The sequence below is a fragment of the Zygotorulaspora mrakii genome, chromosome 6 (assembly GCF_013402915.1).
Source record: "Zygotorulaspora mrakii chromosome 6, complete sequence".
Classification (NCBI taxonomy): Eukaryota; Fungi; Ascomycota; class Saccharomycetes; order Saccharomycetales; family Saccharomycetaceae; genus Zygotorulaspora; species Zygotorulaspora mrakii.
The window spans coordinates 745,321-772,179 of record NC_050724.1 but is presented as its reverse complement, the minus strand read 5'-3'; the positions used below and the strand labels follow the sequence as shown (position 1 = coordinate 772,179).

General features: G+C 39.8%; 12 protein-coding genes and 1 non-coding gene across 13 annotated transcripts; 7 read left to right on the top strand and 6 right to left on the bottom strand.

Moving 5' to 3' along the window:
• Nucleotides 1-53: 53 nt before the first annotated feature.
• Nucleotides 54-422, top strand: SMD3 (mRNA splicing protein SMD3; the record flags this gene model as incomplete). The annotated part of the gene is made up of 1 exon (XM_037289721.1): nt 54-422. One exon carries the CDS (start codon nt 54-56, stop codon nt 420-422), a length of 369 nt encoding a protein of 122 aa, XP_037145616.1.
• Nucleotides 423-664: 242 nt separating this feature from the next.
• SEC5 (exocyst subunit SEC5) lies at nt 665-3,469 on the top strand (the record flags this gene model as incomplete). Its single annotated transcript, XM_037289720.1, has 1 exon — nt 665-3,469. One exon carries the CDS (start codon nt 665-667, stop codon nt 3,467-3,469), a length of 2,805 nt encoding a protein of 934 aa, XP_037145615.1.
• A 70-nt stretch (nt 3,470-3,539) lies between these two features.
• On the bottom strand, nt 3,540-3,845 carry HG535_0F04000 (uncharacterized protein; the record flags this gene model as incomplete). The annotated part of the gene is made up of 1 exon (XM_037289719.1): nt 3,540-3,845. The coding sequence occupies one exon, from the start codon at nt 3,843-3,845 to the stop codon at nt 3,540-3,542; it is 306 nt and encodes a 101-aa protein (XP_037145614.1).
• A 177-nt stretch (nt 3,846-4,022) lies between these two features.
• On the bottom strand, nt 4,023-5,324 carry TRM82 (Trm82p; the record flags this gene model as incomplete). Its single annotated transcript, XM_037289718.1, has 1 exon — nt 4,023-5,324. One exon carries the CDS (start codon nt 5,322-5,324, stop codon nt 4,023-4,025), a length of 1,302 nt encoding a protein of 433 aa, XP_037145613.1.
• Nucleotides 5,325-5,756: 432 nt separating this feature from the next.
• SPE4 (spermine synthase) lies at nt 5,757-6,659 on the top strand (the record flags this gene model as incomplete). Its single annotated transcript, XM_037289717.1, has 1 exon — nt 5,757-6,659. One exon carries the CDS (start codon nt 5,757-5,759, stop codon nt 6,657-6,659), a length of 903 nt encoding a protein of 300 aa, XP_037145612.1.
• Nucleotides 6,660-6,722: 63 nt separating this feature from the next.
• Nucleotides 6,723-7,370, bottom strand: RMP1 (Rmp1p; the record flags this gene model as incomplete). The annotated part of the gene is made up of 1 exon (XM_037289716.1): nt 6,723-7,370. One exon carries the CDS (start codon nt 7,368-7,370, stop codon nt 6,723-6,725), a length of 648 nt encoding a protein of 215 aa, XP_037145611.1.
• Nucleotides 7,371-7,753: 383 nt separating this feature from the next.
• On the top strand, nt 7,754-10,045 carry ACF2 (endo-1,3(4)-beta-glucanase; the record flags this gene model as incomplete). Its single annotated transcript, XM_037289715.1, has 1 exon — nt 7,754-10,045. One exon carries the CDS (start codon nt 7,754-7,756, stop codon nt 10,043-10,045), a length of 2,292 nt encoding a protein of 763 aa, XP_037145610.1.
• Nucleotides 10,046-10,452: 407 nt separating this feature from the next.
• SEC1 (Sec1p) lies at nt 10,453-12,567 on the top strand (the record flags this gene model as incomplete). The annotated part of the gene is made up of 1 exon (XM_037289714.1): nt 10,453-12,567. The coding sequence occupies one exon, from the start codon at nt 10,453-10,455 to the stop codon at nt 12,565-12,567; it is 2,115 nt and encodes a 704-aa protein (XP_037145609.1).
• A 198-nt stretch (nt 12,568-12,765) lies between these two features.
• On the bottom strand, nt 12,766-14,319 carry HG535_0F03940 (uncharacterized protein; the record flags this gene model as incomplete). The annotated part of the gene is made up of 1 exon (XM_037289713.1): nt 12,766-14,319. One exon carries the CDS (start codon nt 14,317-14,319, stop codon nt 12,766-12,768), a length of 1,554 nt encoding a protein of 517 aa, XP_037145608.1.
• A 154-nt stretch (nt 14,320-14,473) lies between these two features.
• On the bottom strand, nt 14,474-16,582 carry DPH6 (diphthine--ammonia ligase; the record flags this gene model as incomplete). Its single annotated transcript, XM_037289712.1, has 1 exon — nt 14,474-16,582. One exon carries the CDS (start codon nt 16,580-16,582, stop codon nt 14,474-14,476), a length of 2,109 nt encoding a protein of 702 aa, XP_037145607.1.
• A 652-nt stretch (nt 16,583-17,234) lies between these two features.
• On the top strand, nt 17,235-22,560 carry HG535_0F03920 (gag protein; the record flags this gene model as incomplete). The annotated part of the gene is given in 2 exon segments (XM_037289711.1): nt 17,235-18,542; nt 18,544-22,560. Coding segments are annotated over 2 exon segments (5,325 nt in total).
• A 647-nt stretch (nt 22,561-23,207) lies between these two features.
• Nucleotides 23,208-23,279, bottom strand: HG535_0Ftrna7D. The gene has a single exon. It is a non-coding gene; the product is annotated as a tRNA-Asp (tRNA).
• Nucleotides 23,280-25,053: 1,774 nt separating this feature from the next.
• HG535_0F03900 (PLP-dependent aminotransferase family protein) lies at nt 25,054-26,553 on the top strand (the record flags this gene model as incomplete). The annotated part of the gene is made up of 1 exon (XM_037289710.1): nt 25,054-26,553. One exon carries the CDS (start codon nt 25,054-25,056, stop codon nt 26,551-26,553), a length of 1,500 nt encoding a protein of 499 aa, XP_037145605.1.
• Between the last annotated feature and the right edge of the window lie 306 nt (nt 26,554-26,859).

The window sequence follows — 26,859 nt, the reverse complement described above, 5'->3', positions numbered from 1 at the left end:
GTCTACATAAAAGAGCTTTCCGGCTAAGGTCAGGCTACGACGCTCTCAAACGTATGTCAAGAAAGAGCGAGCTACAACATCTAATAAAGAATAATAGAAAATACTATAACGGATCAGTCATGAGTGGAATACCCGTTAAGCTTCTAAATGAAGCACAAGGTCATATCGTATCGCTTGAGCTGACCACGGGGGAGACGTATAGAGGAAAGCTAGTGGAAAGCGAAGATAACATGAATGTGCAGCTTAGAGATGTCACAGTGACCGGTACCGATAGCAAAGTAACGGGAATGGATCATGTGTTCGTTAGAGGCTCCCACATACGATTTTTTGTTGTACCAGACATGTTGAAGAATGCACCGATGTTTAAGACAGGACCACAGTACAGACCATCACCTCCCATTCGAGGTCCAAGAAAAAGATGATCGACGTACGCAATTCTGCATCCAATTTAAAATTCGCATCACATCATCTTGGACCACATGCGCTACAACCTTAGCTACCTTTTTATATTATTTTTCAGTTTGATTTAAATAGCCAACCTCTTTGAACGTTTATCCGTGAAACCAAAATGAATATTTGTATCCCTCTTAATTTTGAACGTTAGCGAAAGTAAAGAAAGTTTATCAGAAAAACCAGTTGGTTGATGGAGTAGTGCATAATTGTCATGAACTCTTTTGATATCAATGATGAAAAATTACTAGATTGTTATAATTTGAAGACTCTAGATCCTTCAGAGTCATGGGAGCAGGATTCCAGTCTTCTAATCAATCTAGATCGGTGGCAGGATATCTCGCCCAATGAAGATAACTCATATGACATCCTTAAAGATTTGCTTATCCAACAACAAAATACCAATGCATTAGAGACTGCTCTGTCATTAAACGATGCATCTCTCAACCATGTTCGTGATCCATTAAATAACGAAAGAATGCTGCCCCTATTGGATAAATTGGGCATTTCGGAACATACCAGGCTCAAATACCTAATAAATAGTAAGACATTTGATGTCAAGGCATTTCTTAGAGATGTTCATAATACCGATAGTTTCGAGGACCTTTCTTATTCCCTAGACATTCTGGATAAAACTCTGCAGGAACAGTCTCAAGATTTGAATGAATTAGTACAGGCAAATTTCACCAAATACGTCAGAATCAAGAATAGGCTTGATCAAATCTACGAGCAGTTTTCCGAGAAGTCTAATTCCTTCACTGATGGTGATGACACTAAACAGTTGGACGTTGACAGGCTAGGTGAAAGAGTTGACGAGTCAATTAGAGTCACGACATTGAAATTAAAGCCACTTCTCAAATCTTCACAAAAACTCAAGAGTTACGAATTCACTAAGAAGTTCATTGAAGAAAATAAAGATTATTTCAATTTGCCACACATTTTAAGAACACTACTTGATAAAAACGACTATCCCAATCTAATGTTTGAATATTCAGGAGCCAAGGACATTCACAGTAAACTGAAGGATGAATATACTGTTAAAAATAGCTCTGATGAAAATAACACTGAACAGGTTCCTAAAATAATCGCAAAAATTTGGGTTGAAGTCGAGAAAATAATAGATAACTATAGGCAGCATACTTGGAGAAGCTTGATTACACCAACCAAAGATGAAGCACAGCAGAACTTTTTGCCGCTTATATCTAAATTGTTAGATTTGAACGTCAAAGAAAGCCCGATCATGGCTTGGATTAGAACTCGTCTAGATCACTTTGAAGCCCAGCTGAACGAAATATCTTCACAAATGCTACCTAAAATAATCCAATCCCAACGCAAAATAATACAAAATGGCATTGACAGTAACGACGATTCAAATTCAGCAATCGTAGACGGTGTTGATTTATCTCACTATCTTTACATCAACCAACTCTCGCAAGGCTCCGAGTCCAGCAACCAATTTGCTACACTTTCCGGAATTCAGACTCTAACCGACTCTACTCTAATTGTTGAAACATGGCTCATTTTTCTAAAGTACCTCAAGTCGTTGGAAGATGTATGCATGAAATTCATAGAGGTTTGGGAACACGTACAGAATTTTTTAACTGGGGCTTACCAAACGTCTTTGCTCAATGATAAGAAAAAGGACGATATACTAATTGGTAGTGATGCTATGAAAAATCATAAAGGATCGCTTCAACTAGAAGAAGCACAAGTTAACGAGATAAGATCTCGTGGTGAACATTTCGTCAGTTTGCTTTACAGTAAGTTATTAGCCTTCTTTAAGCCGTCACAAGATGAGCTTTTACAAGGGAAGCTTTTAGAAGAGGAAAACGGCAGCAGTAGTAATGTTTACAAGGAAACTGGTTCACCCTCAGATTATGGTTTTGTACCCCTGAGAGCAAATGGTCTGAGTTGTTTAAGATATTTGCCAAAAATGATTGAACCACTTTTAAAATACATTACGGAACTAGCACAACTTGGAATAAGTTCTAAGATTTTGGATAGCTCTAAAAGAGTTGCTTCCATTATAACAGATCGTTGTATTGGTGCCATTGCTTCTACAAAGCTAAGAGATATTTCAAATTTCTATAAATTAGAAGATTGGACTGTGTATGAGACAGTGAAAGGGACGGAGTCTTCCTTTACTGAATATGGTGTTACCCAATTTCCTGAAATTGTTCTTTCTTACCAGGAGTCTAGTATTAGAGTTGTGAGGGATCTTCTGTTCGCTTTCGAGAGGTTACCTGCCTTCAATGGAATATCTGTCGTTGGCTATCCTTCCAGACAAGCTCTCACAGCTGTGGAACTTCAACAACTAATTTCCATGGAAGCCATTTTAGAAGCCGTCTTGAAAAATGCAGCTAAGGACAAGTATAACCCAAGAAATTCTCATACAGTACTAACTTTGACAAATCTTCAATACATCAGAGAGGTTACCTTCCCTCAAATTTTGCAGGTTTTTGACGACGCATTCGAATGGAATCTGAAGGGGAAAAATCTGGAACTCTTTTCCCTCCTATTCAAGATGGAGTCATCAATTTTTGGCAATTACTTATCTGATTTGAAGGTTAACATAAGAGATGTTTTAGAGGTTAAGTTCAATGAAGTACAATGGGCCACATATTCCTCCAACTCATTCAGAGCTGGTGACTATACTATAGATGTTCTCATGCTTTTAGTGACCATTCACAGTGAATGTTTTAGAATAGGTCCCCAGCTGATCCACAGGATTCTACGAGAAGCACAAATTTTCATATCGAAGTTTTTATTCGAATCTTTCAAACCTTTCATTGGGAACTTGCCATCAGATGGTTTGCTGCAGGCCACTGTTGATTTACAGTTTTTCCAGAGGGTCTTAGGACGTTTGCTAGAGAAAGACACAGAAGTCACCTTAACTGCCTGTTTACAGAACTGTTTCCAAAATAACATCGAAAGGATGCAGCGCTGCATCAAGGAAACAGAACCTATCGTAAGTGCTAATTTAGCAAGAACAAGCATTCAATTCGCTGCGTTTAAATAGGACTTGTGTGTATATAAAAAAGGTTAAGAGGTGCGCCTGTGTCATCCAGCGGCATTCGATCGATCTTCGTTTAATTTTGCACATTATTTAGTGTTGTACTGTTGCGCATGCCAATATTGCAAAAGTCATCAATATCTATTCTTACTTGACGATTTAAATCATTCAGTTGAGCAAATATTCCATTGATCTCCTGCTGTAGGCTTTGAGAACTCTTTATCATGCTTGTGAGAGATGCGTCTGCTTCAGGGACTCCAAGCGATTTTGTGGACAGATTCCTGCTATCGTAGCTCAGATCTTGCTGTCTCTTGTCATCTTCAGTTGCGTGCTCGCTTATTTGCGAGGATTCCGTTTCGTTGGTTGGCAATAAGTTGCTCATTCGCAGTTGACGCTCTTTTCTGTCTCTGGAATGCCTATGGCTTTTCCCTTTTGACGTTGATTTAAACCGGCTTTTAAACCGATGCGAAAAAAGCAGATTAAACAAATAACAAGGCCTAGAAGATACAGTTTCTATTCTAGGTTGTGAAAATGATTATAAATTTTGATATAAAGCGACTCAAGAATAATGCTCTCCATGCTTCTTCAATGAGATCATATTGTACAATGGATAGATATCATCACTTCCGACATTCACACTTTCTTCGTCCTTCAAAGTCAGGGCGACAGCTCTATTGAAGGAGTCGGATCGTTGCGTATCTATCTCGAAGCAATTATTTTGTTTGTTATGAGTGATAAATTCAACGAAATGATCTGATCCGGCTGAACGGTTATCACAGGTTACTTCCAACTCGTCGTGACTCTCAGATAAAGAGACGATACTATAAGGTAGCTCCAAGGTTTCCTTCAGCGAAAGGACACCAGTATTTGGACACACCTCAAGAATGATTAAAATATTGGTGGCTTCCACAAAAAATGCAACAAAGGGTAAAGTGTGGAGCGAAACGATTGTGGAAACTGCATACTCAATAATGTCATTCGATTCGTTCTGAAATCTCTCAGAGGCTAAATGCGCAGCGGACAGGTGCGGCTGAATGAGCTTTTCATAATTAAACTCTGCTAGTTTTTCACCATTTATCCAATCCCAAGCAAATACACATTCATCACCACCTGCACTGAAAAGCCATTGAGATTTCCATATCGGGTTACACAACGACGAAATGAACTGTTTGTGGCCGAATAACCATTTATCCACCACGTAGCATTGTGGGTAATGTGAAATCTTGATATGCTCGTCTCTGTCACTTGTGATGATGTATTTATTGCCTTGTAAGTCCCTCACGAACAAAATATCTGTCAACATCGAAACGTGTCCCAAGATAGGCTCTTTTATTTCCTGAACGTCATCTTTGTACGCATCCATCTCATAAACATCACCAAATTTGTCAGCTATTATAAGCTTTTCGCGGTCTGTAATGGTGAGTGCATTCGGTCTTTTTGGGAACGGTTGTCTTTTTGTTAATTTCAAGCAATTGTCCTCGTATTCACCCTCAAGCAGAATACGAAGTATGATAATCGACTTATCGGAATCAGTACATGCAATCAACTTACTTTCATCGCTGGATAGTCTAAGTTTTCTGATTTGTGAAGTTATTATAGGGAAAAGCGGGTCAGATGTATATTTCTTTGAACTTTTGCCACCATTACTTCTCATTTTTTTTGCCTGACTAGGGCTCTTTGCATTTTTAGATTCGGTAGGTGCGTGGTTGTGATTTCCCTCTACTTCGTCAACCCACTTTCCAATGAGGCGGTATTCTTTACCATCATATTTGTATGCCAGGATAGTGCTTTTAGAGACAACATAAATTTGATTCCCAGAGGCATTCGAGACAACTGCCTGAAACGGATGTATAACATTCATTGAAACGGTTTAAAAGCTGCTCGCGATCGCAACGTATTCTCGTAAGATTATTTGATTATTTTGTAGTTTACCACAACTCATTGATGCTCATCGCTCTCTTTATCAAAAATTTTCAGTCCGGAGGCTTCGGCAACTACCCTGGTCGCCGGACACGATACTCACTAGCGGCACATTGGGAGACATACACTTTGTGCGTCGCAAAGAGGACGTTTGGCCTCGAAAAGTATGATTTGGCTGGAAGAAGTCTTAATTAGGACTTACAAGCCTTCCTTGTAGACTTGGCTCCGCATTGTCATGCATCTGTTATGTATTTCTCTACAAATAATCTCTTGGAACGTGAAAAAATAATAGACATCGCTCAGTTATTTTGAAAAAAAGCGAAGGAGATGAGATGTGACTAAATCTGCTGAATATGATTGCAAGTAATGAGCAATGGAGGTCCAACACGCGCGTATTAAGAATGGGTGGTTCACAGAGGTGAGCGATGCTCATTTCCCAGGTCAAGGATTTTCATTGAGAGTGGAAAAAGTTCTTCATCACTCACAAAGTGCCTTTCAGGATATACTGGTTTTTAAAAGTACAGATTTTGGAAATGTCTTAGTATTGGATGGTATAGTTCAATGCACCGAGAGAGATGAGTTCGCGTATCAAGAAATGATTACGCATATACCGATTTATGCGCACAAAAATCCCAAGAAGGTGTTAGTAATCGGTGGTGGTGACGGAGGTGTGATTAGAGAAGTCGTAAAACATTCCTGCGTGGAATCTGCTACATTAGTAGAGATAGACAAGACTGTGATCGAACTATCACAGAGGTATCTGCCAGAAATGTCTTGCTCGATAAGCGATCCTAAAGTCAACCTGCAATTTTGCGATGGATTTCAGTTCCTTAGAAATATTGGTAGTTCAGATTTGGATGCTAAATATGATGTTATTATAACAGACTCTTCGGATCCGGACGGTCCTGCGGAAGCCTTTTTCCAGAAGGAGTATTTCCAATTGCTGAACAATGCCTTGAGGGAGGACGGCATAGTCATAATGCAGGCATCTGAAAACGTTTGGTTAAATATTAATTATCTTGGAGAATTAATACAGACAGCGAAGTCTGTTTTCTCAAACACAGGATATTGTTATACCACCGTTCCATCATACACATCTGGACAATTGGGTTTGATTGTTTGCTCCAACGAGAAAGATCTAAGATTAGACGTAGCTCATCGTTTGCCAACCTCTGAAGAGCAACAGAAAATGAAATATTACAACCCTAAGATTCATCACGCTTCATTTATACTACCTACGTGGGCTGATAGAATACTCAATACAAGGCAAGCGTAATGCGAACCATTTTGTTCTTAAAGAGAAAATATATTTGATTAGGTTTTTTATTTTTGAGTTAAATCAGCCAAATATACCGTCTATAACGGATTTTGCCTTTTTCTTCTTGCTTTTCTTCTTTTTTATCTTTTGCCGTTCTACATGTGGACTGGGCTGTATATTGATATGGGTGAGTTGATCTTCTGACACGCTTGCTATATTTGTTATCTCCTCTCCTAGCTCCTCATCTGCCAAAGACTCCATTATCTTCAATTCACGATCGAGATCCTCTTCCTTTTTTCTTGCAGAATTATCTATGGATTGACAGCTTATCCTCTCAAAGTTTCCTGAATAAATGGCGTATATGTCCTTGTATATTGCGTATACCCTACTCAGTAGGCATACAAGAATCACACCCAATGTGACAAATTGACCCAATGCAATAATTCCATTAAATTCATAATAAATTTTAGGTAATATCTTTTTCTTGAACTTGTTTATAATTTGATACAGTTTTGCAAAGTCAAATTCTTTATCAATTACCTTCTTTTGAATTACTTCCAATACTTCTGAACAATTTCTTTTTAGAATATTGATATATCTCCACCAGTGTGCCACGCGATGCTGATTCTTATTTCTATGGTATAGTAAATGTAGCAATCGAAACTCCTGAAGAAGCTTCAAATACTGGCCCCGATGAGCATGAGAATCAGGGTCATTCGTGGCATCCATCTTTCTCTGAAGATTTACCTTTGAAAATGTGCGTAAGAGAAAACATAAAGTGCCTATTAAAAATCATTATTGTATTTCGGAACGCACAAGATCTCACGCAGCAAAGGGTTTTCAAGTCGACAGAGACATAACATATATAAAGTCGCAATTCGATAACACCATTTCATGATCAAGCTTGCCTAAAGTGCAATAGTAGCTACTAACTCGGGTCGTTCATTATATCACCGCTGTCCCTGGAAATCTCATCTTCCTACAGTTGAATAACACTTTGAAAGCTTTTATCATTAATCAGCATTACGTTGAATTGGAACAGCCTATTACATTAAGACAGAAATTTAATTGGAAACTATTCTGTCAAAAGGTTTAAAGTTAATTTGTGCAGAATGACATACAACAGAAGTCGTATGCCAATGCCAGGCGGGCAGCAATACGGCGAGCCTCCGGCATATCAAGAATCCCTGTCTAATCCTCCCCCCGTTCCTCCTAGACTGGGCCTCAGGAATCCACCCTCGCTGCCTCCTCGAGTACCAATTGTTAGAGAACTCGATATCGCGACAAGAAATATGTCAAATGTCAAAATCGATGGCAACGTTAACTTTGATGACGTTTTCAGGCCTGATCCACCTCCCGATATATTTAAGGCGAGTAATCATGAGCTGAACCTTCCTAGGAATGTTGATAACAAAGAAATGCCCGTCGAAACGAATAAGTTCTACGGAAATATGATGGTAGGGAGTCAAACGAATCCCGTATGGACGCATCCGTACTCTCTATGGTGGGCTAAGGATTCTCCTCATATGGGAATTGCAGTAGCTCACATTCAAGCCTCTCAAAGGGTATTTGGACCGGGGTCGCCACCTCAGTATTTTTTCAATCCAATTGGTATCAAATCATTAGTATTCTCTAGTACAGACTATACCACGGCAGATGATTTTTCCCTAGGTTTCGCATCTTTGACACATATGTCTGCACAAGTGTTTTTGCGCAAAAATAACGATCAGTACATTCGTTTTCCCTTGGTTCAAGGAATGGGCCTTATCACAGCGATTTATCACAACTTGGTGCCAAAACTTTGCACTGCCGTGGGAATCAAAAGCTTTCAGAAAGTTACTTCTGGAAATGAACAAATTAAATATAAACTATTGCTGGAAAATAATGTTGTTTGGCTGTTATATGTAATTGTGCCTGGGGGATGCAATATCGAAATAACCATGCAAGACGCAAATACTTTAGTGGGTTCTGCCTCTCTGGACCAATGCACTATGCAAATTGTTGCTAATGATGCAAAAGATATTGATATTGCAGCGGGCTGTTATCCTATCCATTGCGAATTGGATTGCTCTACAGAGGGCGATATCGGAAAATATCAATTTAGGTATCTCACTGAAGGTAAATCTGTATGTGGAAAGACCCTCATGTTTGCATTTCCACACCATGTGAGCAATTTCACTGATGAAATGCATTCTCAACCAATAGTCTGTCAGTTAGACTCTACAATAAAAGGTGTTATGAACAGTTATTTGACAGACTCGTTCGAAATGAAAGTTTCAATTCCCAAATCCTTGGGCTTCTCACCATTTACCACAATTTCTGGAAAGGGCAACGGTGTTAGGTATTCCTCAGACGTACTTGAAGCTGTAAAAAAGGCAGCATCATCAGAGGTGAATTTGGATGTATCAACTGAATCAAATTTGGACTCAATGTATTTTTCTGGAAAAATTCTGGCAAAATATGCATGGATTCTTTACTGCTGCCAATACATTATAAAGGAAAAAGATTTAGTAGATTGTTTGTTACCAAAATTGAAAAGTGCCATTTCTCGCTTTGCTGATAACCATCAAGTATTGCCATTGAAGTATGACAAGACTTGGGGAGGCATCATATCCTCTGGAACAAGTTCTCAAGATTTTGGAAATTCCTTTTACAATGACCATCACTTTCATTATAGTTACCACGTAATTGCGGCTGCAATTATAACAAAGGTTGATCATGACGCAGGTGATAATGCCTGGCTATTACAAAATAGGGCATGGGTAGAAGCCCTGATTAGAGATTACGCCAACCCCTCTGAAAAGGATAGATTCTTCCCAGTGTTCAGATCTTTTGATTGGTTCAATGGACATTCATTTGCCAAAGGATTATTTGAAAGTGGAGATGGAAAAGATCAAGAATCTAGTTCGGAAGATGTGAATGCGTCCTATGCTTTAAAACTCTGGGGTCTTGCGACCGAAAATCAGCCTCTGATTGATATTGCTGACATTCAACTTGGCATCTTGAGAACCTCTGTGAACATGTATTTCCTTTACTCAGATGATAACACAGTGATGCCATCAGCCTTCATTCGTAATAAAGTAAGTGGTATATTATTCGAAAACAAAATAGATCACACAACTTACTTCGGTAACGAGTTGCAGTATATTCAAATGATACATGCTATCCCTATAACCCCAGCCTCCTCATTTGTTAGAACACCAAAATTTGTCGAGGAAGAATGGCGTGAAAAACTGTCGCCAATAGTTAACGACATAAAAGATGGCTGGCAGGGAATAATTATGCTGAATGCGGCGTTATTCGATCCTCGAATTTCTTTCAACTACTTCAATACTCCTGAAGTATTTCTCGATAATGGCCAAAGTTTAACATGGTCACTGGCATACTCAGGAGCATTCTTATAAATAAAACAAGAATTGTCGTCCTCTTGCTGGACGACACGTAAGTAACTTTAACACATTAGGGGAACACATTAATGGTGTTCCTTTCAAAAGGTAAACAGCGAGACCTAAACCGTAGAGGAATTTAGAATGTTGAGTAGCAGTCCGTCGCCTTCACTTAATAGATATTCTTTAATAGATTAACGTCATTCACTACGCACCTAATCGTTTGATATGACTGTGCATTATTAAACGATAGCTCGACGCTAAAAATAATAGTATTTATCAATTGTGAAATAAATAGCAAACTTAGGGTGCAAGAGCTATCTCATCTTACGTTCAATATCCGTAAACCTTTAGGAACAAGGTAAGTTCTCCAAAGCAACTTGTCCAGCATAACTTGAAGTACCATTGAGTTGTTTGCACGGTTGATGTCCGACTTGATTGAGTTGCAAAAAAATCACCTGCTCAGCATAATTGGTGAAATACAAACTGAACACAATGTCAAGTTCCTGATTATTGATGCGGAAGTCGAAAGGCTGCTGTCATATCTGTTTGTAACGCCGCAGGAATTACTTAGTTATGTTACCGCTGTGGATAGGATAGATTCGCCGAAAAGAAAAGGACAGCCGTCAGTGGAGGCAATTTACCTTCTGGCGCCAACAAAGTTGAACATCAACTGCATGGATGTCGATTTCTGTAATCGTCCACCTAAATATAAGAGATGTCATGTGAGATTTTTGCCAGAGCCTGCCCCACATGTAGCTGAATTCTTCAAAACGAAAAGATATGTTGTTCAATATTTGGCGTCTGTTAAGGAGATTCCTTTGGCATTCATACCGAAAGAGTCGCAGTTTTTTTTGACCATGGGAATTGATAAGCCAATGCAGAGTTTTTTCAATAAACAATGTGCAGACTTGATCACTAAAAACATGAAAAGGACCATCAATTCATTATTGAATTTATGCATTGTTACAGGTGAATATCCTATCATTAGATATTCTGAGCCCTCTCCGAACCAAATCGAATTAGCACCAGCGACCATTTTAGCAAAAAAACTGGCATTTGAGTTCCAAGAAGTTCTGGACAATTATGCCAGAGAGCATGAGGATTTTCCTCCACCTTCTACAAGACCTAGGTCTATCTTTTTAATTGCAGATAGGACATTGGATTTTATTAGTCCTATAGTGCATGATTTTCATTACCAAGCAATGGCGTATGATTTAGTTCCCGAACTGGATACAGGCACGGATGTATATCATTATAAGGCTGAGAACGAAAAAGGAGAAGAGGAGGAGAAAACCACCAAGCTTCTAGATAATTTGGACCCAGATTGGGTTGATCTGAAACATCAACATATTATGGATGCAAGTACTTATCTTGAGGGTAAAATTAAGGAAATGATTGCCAAAAATCCACTATTGGTCGATCGATCAAACGTTAAAACTACAACGGATCTTTTGAGTGTGGTGGCACATTTGAAAGATTTTGATGAAGAGAGAAGAAGGCTCATTTTACATCGTAAGTTAATAGACCAGTGTTTCCATATTAACAATGAAAGAAAACTAGCAGAATACGCTGAAATAGAGCAAAATTTGGCGGGGTTTGGTTTCGATATCGATGGCGAAAAGTGCAAGCATATTACTGATTCATTTCTAGTAGTTCTTGCTAGCAAGAGCTTGCACGTAACCGACAAAATTCGTTACATTATTATTTATGCATTGTATCGAGGCGGTATAGTTGAAACTGATTTTTCCAAGCTGTTGTCGTTTATTGGTGTGGAAACTGAGCATGAGCACTTCAGTCATTTCATGCTCCTGTTCAGAAATTTCAACGAGCTGGGCTTCAAACTGATCAAAGATGAACCTCGTAACAAACCATTTAAAAAAGAATGGTTACATGATACTGTAGTGAAAGATCCTAATGTTTTCGTGACATCAAGATTTATTTCAGCTGTAGGTAATATTTTGTCAAAGCTCATAACAAATCCACTGTTACTCAGCGAAGAGGTTTTTCCCTACACAAAAGATAAACCTATAGAGCTTCTTGAGGGCGAAGTTCAGGAAATCTCCTCTGGTACTAACAGTTCCACATCTTTAAGAAACCCACGTCACAAGGCTGCATGGACCAAGAACAGTAGTAGCTCAAAAAAGACGCCGCGGCAAAGGTTTTTTTATTATATTTTAGGCGGTATATCCTATGCTGAAGTGCGGGAAGCTTATGAGCAATCAGAGCTGAAAAAAAGAGATGTCTTCATCGGAAGCGATGGTATAATCACGCCGCTTGCATTTCTCAAAAGTGTGGAGAATTTGACCGCTCAAAGAGCCTCTTTAAATCTAAAGGACGATCAAAAGGAAGTTGAAAAGGTTCCTCAGTACCTCTACGAGTCGGTAGCCCCAATAGCTCAGCCCGTTAGCCATGTACATATACGAAGTCAAAATGCACCTCCTATATCAGCTCCGGTGACAAATGCCGCTGCCAAGGAGCCTCAAAAGGAGAAAAAACGTGGTAAATTTAGCAGATTTCTCAAATCGCGGGAGAAGTAAAAGTTACGATCTTCGAAAGAGAAAAATTCTCAATCATTTTTCCACTGTATTACTATGACTATGTAATTTTAAGTTAAGAAAGACTAGGATTATGAATATGATTGTGACTATGAGTATGAGTATGACTATTCCTGATTACGATTATGATTATGATTATGATTAAAATTATGCTGCATTTTATACTAATGACGTGATAAATCAGTAGTGATCTTCCAAATCATGCTTTTTTACCATTCCATTAATACGCTTGAGAGATTTTGGAGTCTTTTTTTTTCTAATGTTCTTGGACACATTTCTACTATCATTCTTAAAACTTCCGGTTGCGGTTGAGCGTTGATTGTTTCTCGTGACGTGATTAGAATGTAAGTTGGCTATTTTATTCTTCGGTATGTTATTGGACTGCTTTCGCTTATTTGGCAAACTCTCCATGCGATTATTGGTGCTAGTTGGCCTTATGGATATGTTTTGGGGACTAATCTGCTGATATCCGAAGGAAGAAGATTGGGATGGTACGCTTCCCGTTTGATGACACCACTGACCACGTATTACTTGTTGTTCAGACCTCAAGTTATTGTGGCACTGATTAGGAGCAAGAGCAAATATATTATTGTTTGCGGGAAATGCAATTTTTTGATTAGAGTTGATGCTCCAACTTTTTGAACGATTTGTTGATAGTGCGTCGTCGATATTGTTTGGTGGTGAATTACCCATCGTTTGTGCACTTTGTACAGGCACTACAATGTTTTGCTCTGCATTCTGGTTTTGGTACTGACTATCAGTCAAGTCGACGAATGGTACCGGATATGGAGGCGGTGGCGGTGGTAGTGGCGGTGATGCAGGAGGAGGAAGTGATGACCAGCTGGCAGCTTTTGATCTTTTACGTTGACCTTCATTTACCGACGGCTCGCCTAACAACGTAAAAACTATGTTAGAGCTGTTTTTGGCACTTTCTAAAAGCCTTTTTTCCTTTTCCTGCTGCGTACGGAGATTTTTACTCTGTGAGCTAGATATGAAAGATTTATCAATGCTGACTTTTTGGCCAAAATCCCTTCTTATTCTGTCATCTTGTGCCAAGTGAGTATCCAGTTTTCTAAAGTTTTCTGTCACTAGATTCTCACACTTTTTACCTTGTTCCTGTGATAAATAGTCATCATTCTTCTTATTTTGGACGAGCAGAGAGTCGCCCTGTCTATTTTCTTGCTGCAGTTCACTTCTCATCGCACTATCGCTTTCTGTCATTTTATGAGATGTCGCGCTTGGCTTCTGTGCTGGATTTTTGGTCTTTCTTACGTCTTGCATATGTCGGTAGCTTTCGGACACTGGTTCTGTTTTGGAATTTCCTGTATTTCCATTGTTGACCACTGTGGACTGGATATCAATTTCTTCAGACTCCTCATCAGAATCGGAAAATTTAACGAAGTCTGAATTCTGAAGAAATCCATTGCCTGCCTGTTTCTCTGTAGTGGGTTGCTGTGGTACCTCTACTTTCTGCTGTGGCGACAAGAGATTCATTCCGGTGCGTTCCTGATAAGGCCAGGGTGACTTTGACTTTTTTATCGTAGTTATTTGTTGTAAGCTATCTGCATTTTTCAAATACTCAGATTTAAAAGCCTCGTCTTCAACATTTGTATGCTTTCCGTGTGGGTCTGTTATCTTATCTTCTTGTGTTACTCTCTCCCCCATACACACCCTGTTTGCAAAAGCTATCAGCTTCCGGGCTTCCTCAAAATAGTCAAACGGTTCACTACTCATTCCTTAACGAGAGCGAGCTGTTCAATTACTGGTAGGCGCACCTTGATGCTTGAGTGTTTCGATTAGGCGTTTTATGGCATCGCTTTATTTAAGAGGCGCTTTCTTTTTTATCAGAAGATCAAACAAAAAAAAAAAAAGACTTCTATGAAATTATTTATGCCATTACATGAAATCCAAACATACGTGAGGTACCTTTGTTATCGTAAACATGCAATACTGGGTACCATTCAATTTTCGAAGAAATATCTAAAGGAATTTTATTCTTTTGTAGACTTCTTGGATTGTAGTACAAAGTAACCTTATATTCGATAATAATGCTTTTCAAAATTATCAATAACTCATTTAAACTATCTGCGAACCCGGTTATAAAGTATCTTTTACCACGAGAATTAGTTACAACCACTTCGTGTAATTCTCTTGCTGCCTGTGGTTTATTGGCGAAGATAAATTTTGAGCACTCCGCAACACCCTCTTCTTGGAGTTCGTCGACATACGATTCTTCATCTTCATATACCAGGTCTTTGCACGAAACACCAGTCCATTCGCATAAAGCTTTTCTAGGAATCTCTGAAACAATAACTATAATTAAGCTTTTAATTGAATCAGGTTGTTTATCAGTCCAATGCTCGGATACATCAGCCATTTCTCCGCAGTAAAGAGACCAAGTCCCTATAATTGATGGAACAACGTCATTATCAACCGTATAGCATGTGAGGAGTAGTTGACGCTCTGCATTTATAGTGTTTTTAAGTGTATCAAAATGGCGTAAAGATACCACGGTCTGTAAATTGGCATCTTTTTCCAACATTTCCATTGTGGGAGGATCCAATGCAATTTGTCCACTTACATAAGCGACTTTGTTTGGATCTTTGAAAGACCATATTGCTTGAGAGTAGGGTCCTATGTTACAGGGTGCCCAATATGATCTTCCTTGGACATGAAGGCCATCCTTTTTCCTATTGGAAACGATGGTCGAGCCAGGTCCTGCATACGACTCTGTAGCATCAAAGATAACAGATAGTTGTAGCAAGAATCCTGCGCCCAAGCAGGTTGACCCAACACAGGCTCTGGCGGGAGGAAGAGGCCCGTATTTCTTTACGCTGAAAAATTGACTGTAAACATTGTTTATCTGCGCAAAATGAGACATATCTGATATAATCAGGGAGCAGTATAAACCTTGAGAGGGTGCAATTTTCTTGGTCTCCAAAATAGAGCTCAGCTGAAGGAAGACATCATCCGCTTGTTCTTGCACATTCATAGAGACATCCCTTGCTCTGATATTTGAAATATATAAGACATCCTTCAGCTGCGCTACAGAAACTTCGGCACTTATTGAAGGCTTCGTAGTACTCAGATCTAGAGTGTTTATACCTAAGTCATTAGGGAGTGTTTTTAGTTCTTTCAAGTGCTGTAACAAATCCATCCACTTTTCGTTTAGCATCGGCGGAGTAGGTAATTCTTTTAAATATTCTTCCAGATACAGGTCATTTTTCCGCTCGTTGAATTCAATTTCCAATTGAGTACTGAAAACACCATCTTTAGAGTGAGCTATATTCGGAAGGTGAGATACAACATTCAAACTACCTTCAGAAAAAAAAGGAGCATCAACAACCAATGTTTCGAATTCACCACCCTCGCCGCAAATGTGAACATCATATATTTCGTTCAGGCGTTTCAGTTTCGGTAGCATCTGGGGCAAAGATTGGTTAAGTGATGTTTGATCCAAACCAACAGCTGCGACTTTGATTATTCTTGCATCCATTTTTGCGTGGTCACTCGTCGAGTCCTGTTTGGACATTAAGCACATCTCTTTCATTAGTTCTAACTGATCCCTTTGCCACAGATAGCTCAATGCCGTCAAATTCAATCGAGCACAAACATCTTCAACCCTAGTACGTTGATAAGACGACAGGATAGCACCCACACTTACTCCCTCAATGTCTGGCATTTTTTCCTTCACATCGGATAACAGTTTGAAAAGATCCTCAATCTCGTCATTCTCAGTGCATGTATAGTTTAATTCAACATTCTTTGAGCTATTCGGTCTAATTGGCTGCCTGAAAAGCGGCAGACCGGTGCATCTGTCGTAGTATGCGACTATATCGTGTCCTACAGTTTGAAACATGAAGCTATCCAGCTCTTGCTCGGAGGTATCAATGGGATGTAAATTTGCCAAAGCGGCTAACTCATGTCCTTGCTTCAGACAGTGCAATATGTTGAAGCATGAATCCTTACCGCCTGAAACCAGAGCAACGAATTTCATGGAGCCTAAAATTCGTCCCGATTTCTTGAAAGATGTAACGGGCTGAACGGTCTGCAGTTGCTTGCCGTATTCTGTTCATCATGAACTCATCGATCGATGTTGCCTGACCTTTCAGATATGTAGTGCCGGGTAACTGGCCAATGTCAGGATAATATTAAATCGTGGGTAAGAGATGGACACACTGACTGCCACACAGGAAATTATTAAAATTGTTGAAATATAAATCGAGATTGTAAGATATATTAAAGAGATGACTTATAAGAATCAGAAAGAGACAATTGGTCTGTAAAACAAAATAAACGAAGTCAGATGAAACCCTAACAGAATGTCAATCGATAATGGAAAGATATCGGATGATAATCTATCACGAGACGTTTACAACTCAGGAGTCTGACTACGAAGGAGTCTATGGCATGGAACATGAAATAACAGTTGTACTGTGGGTTCTATGGGACTAGAAATGGTGTGATGACGATGAAAATTCTTCACTCGTCGTCCTCTCTTATGGTTCAATAGGTGCGAAGTATTAGGTATAAATACTGACGTATTTTCCAGATGTTAATCCAAGTTCAATTAGTCTTATCTCAATTCATGATATAGAAAACCAAGGAATTATATATCTCTATAATTGAATATCATAGTATCATCATCAATGTCAAACCAAGTTACTATCGACAACGCCGAAGAAAACATTCTTTATAAATATGGTAGCGCCGCTAAAGTTCCCTTCTCAATGAGTAGAGAAGCGGAGGATTCTTTGTTTACGTCTCGTGAGAAATCAAACTCTTCGGAAATTAGTAACAATGGCACTGATCCCAACTTGAGTGATTCACAAAGAGACTTTCCTTCGTTGCAACCTTCAATCCCGGCCAGTGTTGATAACAAACAGGAAGGTTCCCCTAAATCAAGCGCATACGATGCGGGTTATCAACACACTGGTTCCACACAAGGTTATACTTACCCTTACCCATGGCCGAGTCCATATCCTCCAATTGCGCCACCAATGGTGCCACCAATGGGGAATGGCATGTTCAACTGGAATATGAATGCTGACGGAATAAAATACATTCCGGCCACTAGCTATGAAACATTCATGTACCAGCAAAAACTGCTGAACGATCAGTTCAAGCAATATCGAAAGTTCTATGACCAGAGATCAGAAGATGATACCACTTCTGAGTCCGCTAAAGAGTCTAACAATGAACAAGTGTTACCAGATTTGGATGAGATCAGTAATCCTTCGGAATTTCCCAGATGGATGAGATCATTCAAAAGATTTCTGGAAGACAACAAGCTAGGTGATATCATACCTGACAGATTAAATGAATCTGAGAGGGACGCCACGAAGAGCGAAAAGGCTTTCATCATTAATTCCTTCAAAACATATGTGAAGGAAACAGCCTATCCAAAGAGCGTCAAAGACGCAATAAAAAGAGGACACGACCTGTTCCGAATTATCCTATGCCATGTATCCGAAGACAGTAACCTTAGATCCGCTATATGGAGAGAACTAACCACAATAAGTTACGACGGATCTGAAGATTCATATTACTATACTAGTAGAGTGAAAGAGCTTTATAGTCAACTTAAAGCAACAAATTCCAACATCCCAGAAGACATAATTTGTGAATACCTGCTCAAAAATTTGCACGGTCAATATGCAAAGATTAGGGAGAATCATTACCTGGAATACGACCTGAACACAATCGCAGGCATTTCGAAATGTGTATTGCGCACATATGACAGATTGATAAAAAATAAGAAACATACATCTGAAACATCACCTTCAGTAACAAACAGACATTGTTACAAGTGTTCCTCTGAGGGCCATTTTGCTCCTCAATGCCCAAATGTCAAAGATAAACTACCAAAACCCTCCATCAATTCACGAAAGGAGAAAAAGTCTTACCATCGTAAGGGTATCCATAAAATCGGACTCACCCGCGACACAGAGTTACTTAGGCATTCTCCAGAATTCGAAGAAGAAACGTCCGAGTATGACGAAGACACCACAAACTGGTGAACTAGTTGAAGATAACCAACATCTACTGATTGACTCTGGGGCCGCCATATCAGTAATTCGCGACCCAGGCCTCCTTCACAACATTAATAAACACCCCAATATAGGCATAGCTGACGCGCAAGATCGTGAGATCCCCATAAGTGTCAGTGGTGACCTACAGCTAAGCTTCCCGGGTACCTCCATTATTCACACGGAGGCAGTGGCATCTACAGTGCCACATGTCGACATATTGAGTCTCCATGAGCTCCAAAAAAACGGAATCACCGTCGACTTCAACAATTCCCAAGTAACCAATAATAAAGGGAAAATGGTAGCACGGATCAAAAAGATCGGACCTTACTATTGGATACCGGCAAAATATATCCATAAACCACACAAAAAGTTGAACGTCATGAACGTTCAAAAACAACCATTGTTCCCTATGGAATTTATACATCGGCTCCTAGGTCATGTCAACATTAAAACTTTAAGAGATTCCATTAAGCAAGGGATGCTGACAAATTTATCCATGGATGACATAGATTGGTCCGGATACTCTAACTTCCAGTGTGAGGATTGTGTGAGCGGAAAAAGCAAAAAGCACAAACACTTGGTGGGTTCCAGATTGACATACCAAAAATCCTATCAACCCTTCGAGTTCTTGCATACCGATATTTTTGGACCTGTACCTCACATGCCCACATCGTCACCATCATACTTCATGGCATTCACAGATGAAGCCACGAGATTTAGATGGGTTTTTGGCTTGTGGAATAAAGAAGCTGAAACGGTTACCTCAAAGTTTCGCGAACTGGTAAATATGGTTAAAACCCAGTTCAACACAAAGGTACGCAGCTTCCAAATGGACAGAGGATCCGAATATACTAATAAGACAATTCGTAACTTCTTCAAGGAGTACGGAATAATCCCGTGCTACACTTCCGTAGGTGACTCAAAAGCAAACGGAGTAGCTGAACGCCTTAATTATACACTGCTCGATGATTGCCGGACACTGCTTCGCAGTAGCAATCTACCATTACATCTTTGGTTCTATGCAGTGCAGTTCTCGACGCTAATGAGGAACTCATTAATAACGTCCAGTGTTGGCACTTCCTCCAGGGCCAAAGCAGGCCTGACAGGACTAGATGTCAGCACTATTTTACCATTTGGACAACGTGTCATGGTAAATAATCCGCCAAAGAACAAACTTAGACCACGGGGTATAGTGGGATTCGCACTCACACCATCCGCGGAATCCCATGGCTATCTAATATACATCCCATCGAAACATACCGTCACTGACACTACGAACTACCTGATAATTCGGGGTGATCCTCATGACAGGACAGATGACGCCGACGCAGTCATTGCTCCCCTACTTGATCAACTCGAAGCCAGACAGGACGGTGAATTCGATAATAATATGTCCACCCATTCGGGTGGTATGGAAATGGATGTGTCAATCCATTCGGGTGGTACCATTCATCAAAGGCCTGTATCACCAACCCCAACAGCCGATAACCTATCTACCTCGTCGGGTGGTAATGACCCCATCCAAACTGGAACCACAGATACAACTGAAGTCATACCAGAGTATATCCCCGAGGGCAACAATGATGTTCTAGGACCAGACATCCATGATGATCCACCGGAACATACCAATGATGATCCTCCTGAACATACCAGTGACGAGATCGCTGATAATATCGAGGAACATGGTTCAAACATGATCAATGAAGATCCCCGAATCAATCTTCAAAGCGCAAACCATGCTGTCACCTATGATAATACAGAAAGTGACGATCAGCCCACGCAGAATGAACCAACGTCAAACCCCATAAATGATCCAGCAAACGATCACCCATCGTCCGCCATCATTGACAACACTAAGACACCGGATCCAATTCCCGATACCGTCTCAAGAAGAACCATCAATAATGATATTGACCCAAGCAGTGCAATTGCATCCACGGTCGGAATACAGGCATCTGCTTACAATGATGTTGCTCCTACTACGGAAGACGAGCGCACCACATCATCGACCTCCACAGCAGAACTCGATCCACTTCCCAGCGAGGAAGACTCCCCCGTACCAGAGAGTACTACTGTAGCAACTCCCGATAGCGAAACACCTGAGTCTATCTCCAATGTGGGTGGTAACGATCAGTCTCCAGAAGTTAATGCTAAAAGTTTAGAAGAAAGAAAGAATAGAATTTTTCAGTACCGTAATGGCGACATCCCGAGGGTAAAGCCACCAAGTACAAAAAGAAAAAGTAGTTTAGCTCTAGGTGAAATTGAAGATAGGACTCAACGCAAGAGACCAAAGCGTCATATACTTTATGTCAACGCAGTACACTCGAATCCAACTCCTCATGTTAAACCCTCCTTAAGTTACTATGAGGCAATTGTCAATAATGATGATAAAAATGATGCAAAAGGATACAACGAAGCCTACATGAAGGAATATGACCAATTGATCAAAATGAAGACCTGGGATCCTAACAAACCTATAAATGAAAAGACGATCCCTAGACAACAAATAATAAACTCCATGTTTATTTTCAACACTAAGAGAGATGGAAGGAAGAAATGCAGATTCGTTGCAAGAGGTGACCAGCAGAAGGCTGGAACTTACAAAGAAGACCTCAAAGCAAACACGGTACATCATTACGCACTGATGACCAGTCTCAACATAGCACTAGACAAGAAAATGTTTATCACCCAATTAGACATATCCTCAGCGTACCTATACGCTGAATTGGAAGAAGATCTGTACATCAGAGCACCTCCACACATGAAGCTCAAAGGAAAAGCATTCAAGTTGAACAAGTCACTATATGGACTTAAGCAGAGCGGAGCGAACTGGTACAAGATGATTGGCAGTTACTTAACCAACTCTTGCAACATGACAGAATTAACCGGTTGGCCATGCGTGTTCAAAGATGAAAATGAATGTTTTGTATGCCTCTTTGTAGACGACATGATCGTCCTGTCCAAAGATATCAAGGCAGCAAACAAACTAGTCAAAACTCTAAAGAAAAAGTTCGAGACCAAAGTGATCCACGATGGGAAATTAGACGAAAACAACATGGCCACATACGATATTCTAGGACTGGAAATAGAATATACGTTCGGAAAGAAAATGACAATAGGAATGGAAAACTCCTTAACCGAAAAGCTTCCACATTTAGGTTTTGATATCGAAAAGGATAACAAGAAGTTTCTTGTGCCAGGCACACCAGGTGAACACATCCACAAAGATAATCTGGTCGTTGAAGAAGACGACTACAAAGAAAAGGTTAAGCAAATGCAGAAGGCTATAGGATTGCTATCATATGTGGGATACAAATATAGATTCGATATTCTATATTACGTGAACATCCTAGCTCAGCATACACTATACCCCTCAGAGCAAGTGGAGAAACTCACCAAACAGCTGTTGAACTTCGTGTGGCAGTCAAAACACAAAAAGCTGATTTGGCATGCCAACAAGCACACCAAGACAAATAGGATTACCGCTATCACTGACGCATCGTTTGCGAATGAAGAAGGATTCCGATCACAATTGGGCCATTACTACTGCCTAAATGGAAAAGTCATCGGTGGGAGATCATCTAGCGAAAAACTGCGTGTCATATCATCTACCGAAGCGGAAATATATGCGGTAAGCGAATCAGTCCCAATGTTACAAGGATTAGCATGCCTAGTAAAACAAATTGATCCATCATCATCACTTAGATCGAAGATACTAACTGACTCAAAACCTACTATATCAATAGTAGAGGACCAAAGTGAAGATTCAAGAGCGTTCAGAAATCGTTTCTTCGGGACACGAGCTTTCAGGTTAAGAGATGAAGCTAGACGCAACGATCTGAAGTTCGAATACATAAAGACAGAAGATAACTATGCGGACATATTGACCAAGCCTACATCAATAGCCATATTCAAGAAGCTTACTCATTCATGGGTGAAATAGCATTATTGAACCATGGGTGGTATGTTGAAATATAAATCGAGATTGTAAGATATATTAAAGAGATGACTTATAAGAATCAGAAAGAGACAATTGGTCTGTAAAACAAAATAAACGAAGTCAGATGAAACCCTAACAGAATGTCAATCGATAATGGAAAGATATCGGATGATAATCTATCACGAGACGTTTACAACTCAGGAGTCTGACTACGAAGGAGTCTATGGCATGGAACATGAAATAACAGTTGTACTGTGGGTTCTATGGGACTAGAAATGGTGTGATGACGATGAAAATTCTTCACTCGTCGTCCTCTCTTATGGTTCAATAGGTGCGAAGTATTAGGTATAAATACTGACGTATTTTCCAGATGTTAATCCAAGTTCAATTAGTCTTATCTCAATTCATGATATAGAAAACCAAGGAATTATATATCTCTATAATTGAATATCATAGTATCATCATCAATGTCAAACCAAGTTACTATCGACAACGCCGAAGAAAACATTCTTTATAAATAAAAATGTATAGCAAGCGGTATTGCAAATCAATAGTAGCGTATTGAATAATTAGTTTTTAGATAATTGGCATATTAAAAAAAAGACTTGGAATATCAAACATAATAATTGCTTCCCTGAGAAGCAAAAAATCTCCGCGACGGGGAATTGAACCCCGATCTGGCACGCGACAAGCGCCCATTCTAACCATTAAACTATCGCGGATTAGTGAATTGATGAGAATTTCTTTTCGAACGCCTTAGTTGTTATTCCTTTTGTAAGAAGCTATGCCCTACTCGAATGTTTCGCAGAGAGCAAAACCGTTGTGTTGAAATTGTTGAAATTGTTGGAATCTGTTGAAATATAATTTGTTTATATAAATCAAAATTGATATTATGATATTAACAAGAGTGATTGAATAGACAGCCCGAGAAAATTAAAGATGAAACTTTCACACTGACATTCCAAGAGAAATTAATTCACATGAAGCCCCAACAGAATTTCACCCAACTCCAGAGAGTTTTCGTCTGATGTTCTTTCGCGTAACGCTTACAATTCGGGAATCTGACCACGGAGGATGTACAGCATGACTAAGAGATAACGAGCCGTGCCATAGATTCTGGAGGCCCGAAAAAATAGCATCGTGACAACACAAACGGTGAACAGCTAGGGCTGAAAAGATCTAACGCATTATCCTGGTTGTGTTCCATAAGTTAAGAATGTCCGGTATGAATCCTGACATCTTTTCAGTTACTCAGTCGCAATCCATTTAGCTTTTATTTCATTCCATGATATAGGAAACCAAGGGCTCTGTATCTCTGTTGCCAAATATCATGTTTATAACACGACACTTTTGAAAAATCAGTTTTACACCAAGCTAGTGTAAACGACTTCAGGTATGAACCGCAATAGAAAAAACTGCGTTTCAAGTAATGGCACGGGTAGTAGTAGGCCAATGGTGGCAGGCTTGGACGAAGAAACGGGCAGAAACGGGCAGAAACCAACGGTGCTCCTACATTAACAAAGTGCTCATCTGAGCTGTCATAATTCAAGACTCACTCATCTCTTATATCTGGCTTTTACCTGTTTATGCAGGGTGTAACCTCTAATAGTGTCAAAAATTCCGTCCTTTAGAAAACCTCTGAAATCAAGAGGATGTCTACAACGGGCAAAACCCTTTATTATTTACAACGTATCTATCCGAAATGGCATTGGAAATGTTGTGATAGGCTGATCGAGCATTCAAAGATAAGCAACGACGGCATATATCCTTCAGAACATATAAAGCGGGCTAAACGGGCAAGTTTTTCTAGTAACAGCTAAAGGTATTTTAGTGCGATATTTTGTGGCAAGAAACAAAGTATTCTAATCATCATTATACGCGGCAGTTGCTCAGCAGCCAAATCTCTCTATTTGGTTATCTGACTTTGCCCTTCACTCATCGAGTTCCTGTCTTTGTTTGTATATTGTCTGATCAAACGTGATGCTTCCTGAAAAAAGAAAAACATCGCTTATCAGATAACACTGAAAAGAACTTTCAAGGGCCCCGGTATTCCTAATTGGTATGTGCGGAATTCATACGTTGTGTAGCGATGATTTCTTACAGATTCCAGATCTTTGTGTTATGTGCCTCAAGTGTTATAATGAGTAGAAGTCATCACGAATCTGTCGTCAACGGCTACCTTTAGAAGAAGATTCAACTCGAGTTGAGATTTTGGTAAGTCGTAGCATACTTTTGGCTGATGAAGAGCTTATTGACAACCAGAATCGCTGTGTGAACGATTTTACACGCAGAATAATATGCGTGACATACATTTTTCCTTTAGAGATCAGATTTCATTCAAAGCTGTATAAAACAAAGGGAAATCTACCAACTACGATGTTGAAGATGGATTCAAAATAAAGTACATCTGAGGTTCTACCGTATTATATTCAAAAACGGTTGCAGCTCTTATCATAGAAACTCTAGTTTGCACGTCTATCTGGCAAGATAAAGAAAATGACTGTCTTACAGATGTCAAAGGACTTCTCTCATCTTTACTCAATCCAAACTAAGACTCTCAAGCCATCTCCATTGGAAGTTTTTATGCCTTTATTTTATGACCCCAAGATCGTATTTTTAGGGAGTGGATTGCCAATGAGTCAGTATTTCCCATGGAAACACATCCACTCCGTATGTCCACGTCCGCCCTTTTTGGATGGCGTTGGAGCGGTTCCTTCCGGACGTGAAGCAGATACGTGCACCATTATGATTCCAAAAGATGAAGCAACACCTGCTGGAGATACACAGGATATCGTACTGGCTCGAGCTCTACAGTACGGTTTTGGGGAAGGGCCACCTGAAATCTTGAATTTTGTACAAAAGCACACAGAAATGATTCATGATATCAAATATGCCGACTGGGATATTCTGCTAACAATTGGTAATACAGCAGCGTGGGATTTGACCTTGAGAGTTTTCTGTAACAGGGGTGACAGCATTCTGGCGGAAAAGTACTCGTATTCTCCTCCATTGTGTAATGCAGAGGGACAGGGGCTCAATATTATTCCTGTGCCAATGGATGAATACGGGTTGGTTCCCACCAAATTGAAAGCTATCTTGGAGAATTGGAACCCCAAGAAAGCGATGCCAAAACTGCTATATACGATTCCCATGGGTCAAAATCCTACCGGTGTCTCACTTCCAGAAAAAAGGAAGAAAGAAATTTACGAAATAGCCCAGGCGTATGATTTCTTGATTGTTGAAGATGATCCCTATTACTTTTTTCAAATGGATCCTTATGTGGAAAAGCCCTCCGAAAGAAGTGACAGATCTTTTGGCTCTCGGAACGACTTTATTAGTTCGTTGGCCAGATCGTTCTTATCTTTTGACACTGACGGACGAGTTATTCGCTTAGAGTCCTGTTCCAAGACTCTAGGACCGGGTATCAGACTTGGATGGATCGTGGGTTCCAAGGGAATACTGGAAAATATGGAGCGCCTAAGCGAAATCACTGTGTTAAGTCCAAGTGGAATCAGTCTCTCTATTGTCGCAGGAACATTGAATCGTTGGGGACAACATGGCTATTTAGATTGGCTAATCGGTTTGCGACGTGAATATACCAAAAAGCGAGATGGTGCGCTAGATGCGTGTAGAGAATATTTGCCCAATGAATCATGGGTTGAAATCATTCCGCCAGCTGCAGGAATGTTTTTTTCTATTATCATCGATGCCTCTGCACATCCGGACTTTCGGAGGAAATTTCATTCGAAATGTAATGACGTCGAGCAATACCTTTACCAGGAGTTCATTGCTGAAGGTACTCTAGTATTCCCCAGCCAGTTTTTTGAAGTTGGTGAAAAAACAGATTTCTCTTTTCAGTATGCCGTTGATTGTAAATCAGAACCTCACAAAATTTTCTTTAGAGGTACCTATGCTGCTGTGTCTATCGAAGAAACGCGTGAAGGCATCAAAAGATTGGGCCGTGTTTTGAAAAGGGAGTTTTATGCTCTTGATTGACGGTTATGTTTATATCGAAACGCGGTTTTAAGTTCTCTTTTCAAATGCATATTAAAAATCATCTATTTGTACTTTATATAACGCCCTCTCATAGAACAGTTTGGAAGGCAATACAAGCCCATACTGTGGTGGTTGGAGGATGTGTAATCAAAGTAGAATCGTGATATATTATGTTCCCAAAGCTTTACATTTCGTTGTCAGTCCCGACTGTCCACCATTCAAACGTTGTGATTCTTTCGCTAATTTGAATTATCATTCACTAGCGTCCACATTAAAAAATCAGATTTTTATAAAAATTAATTATAT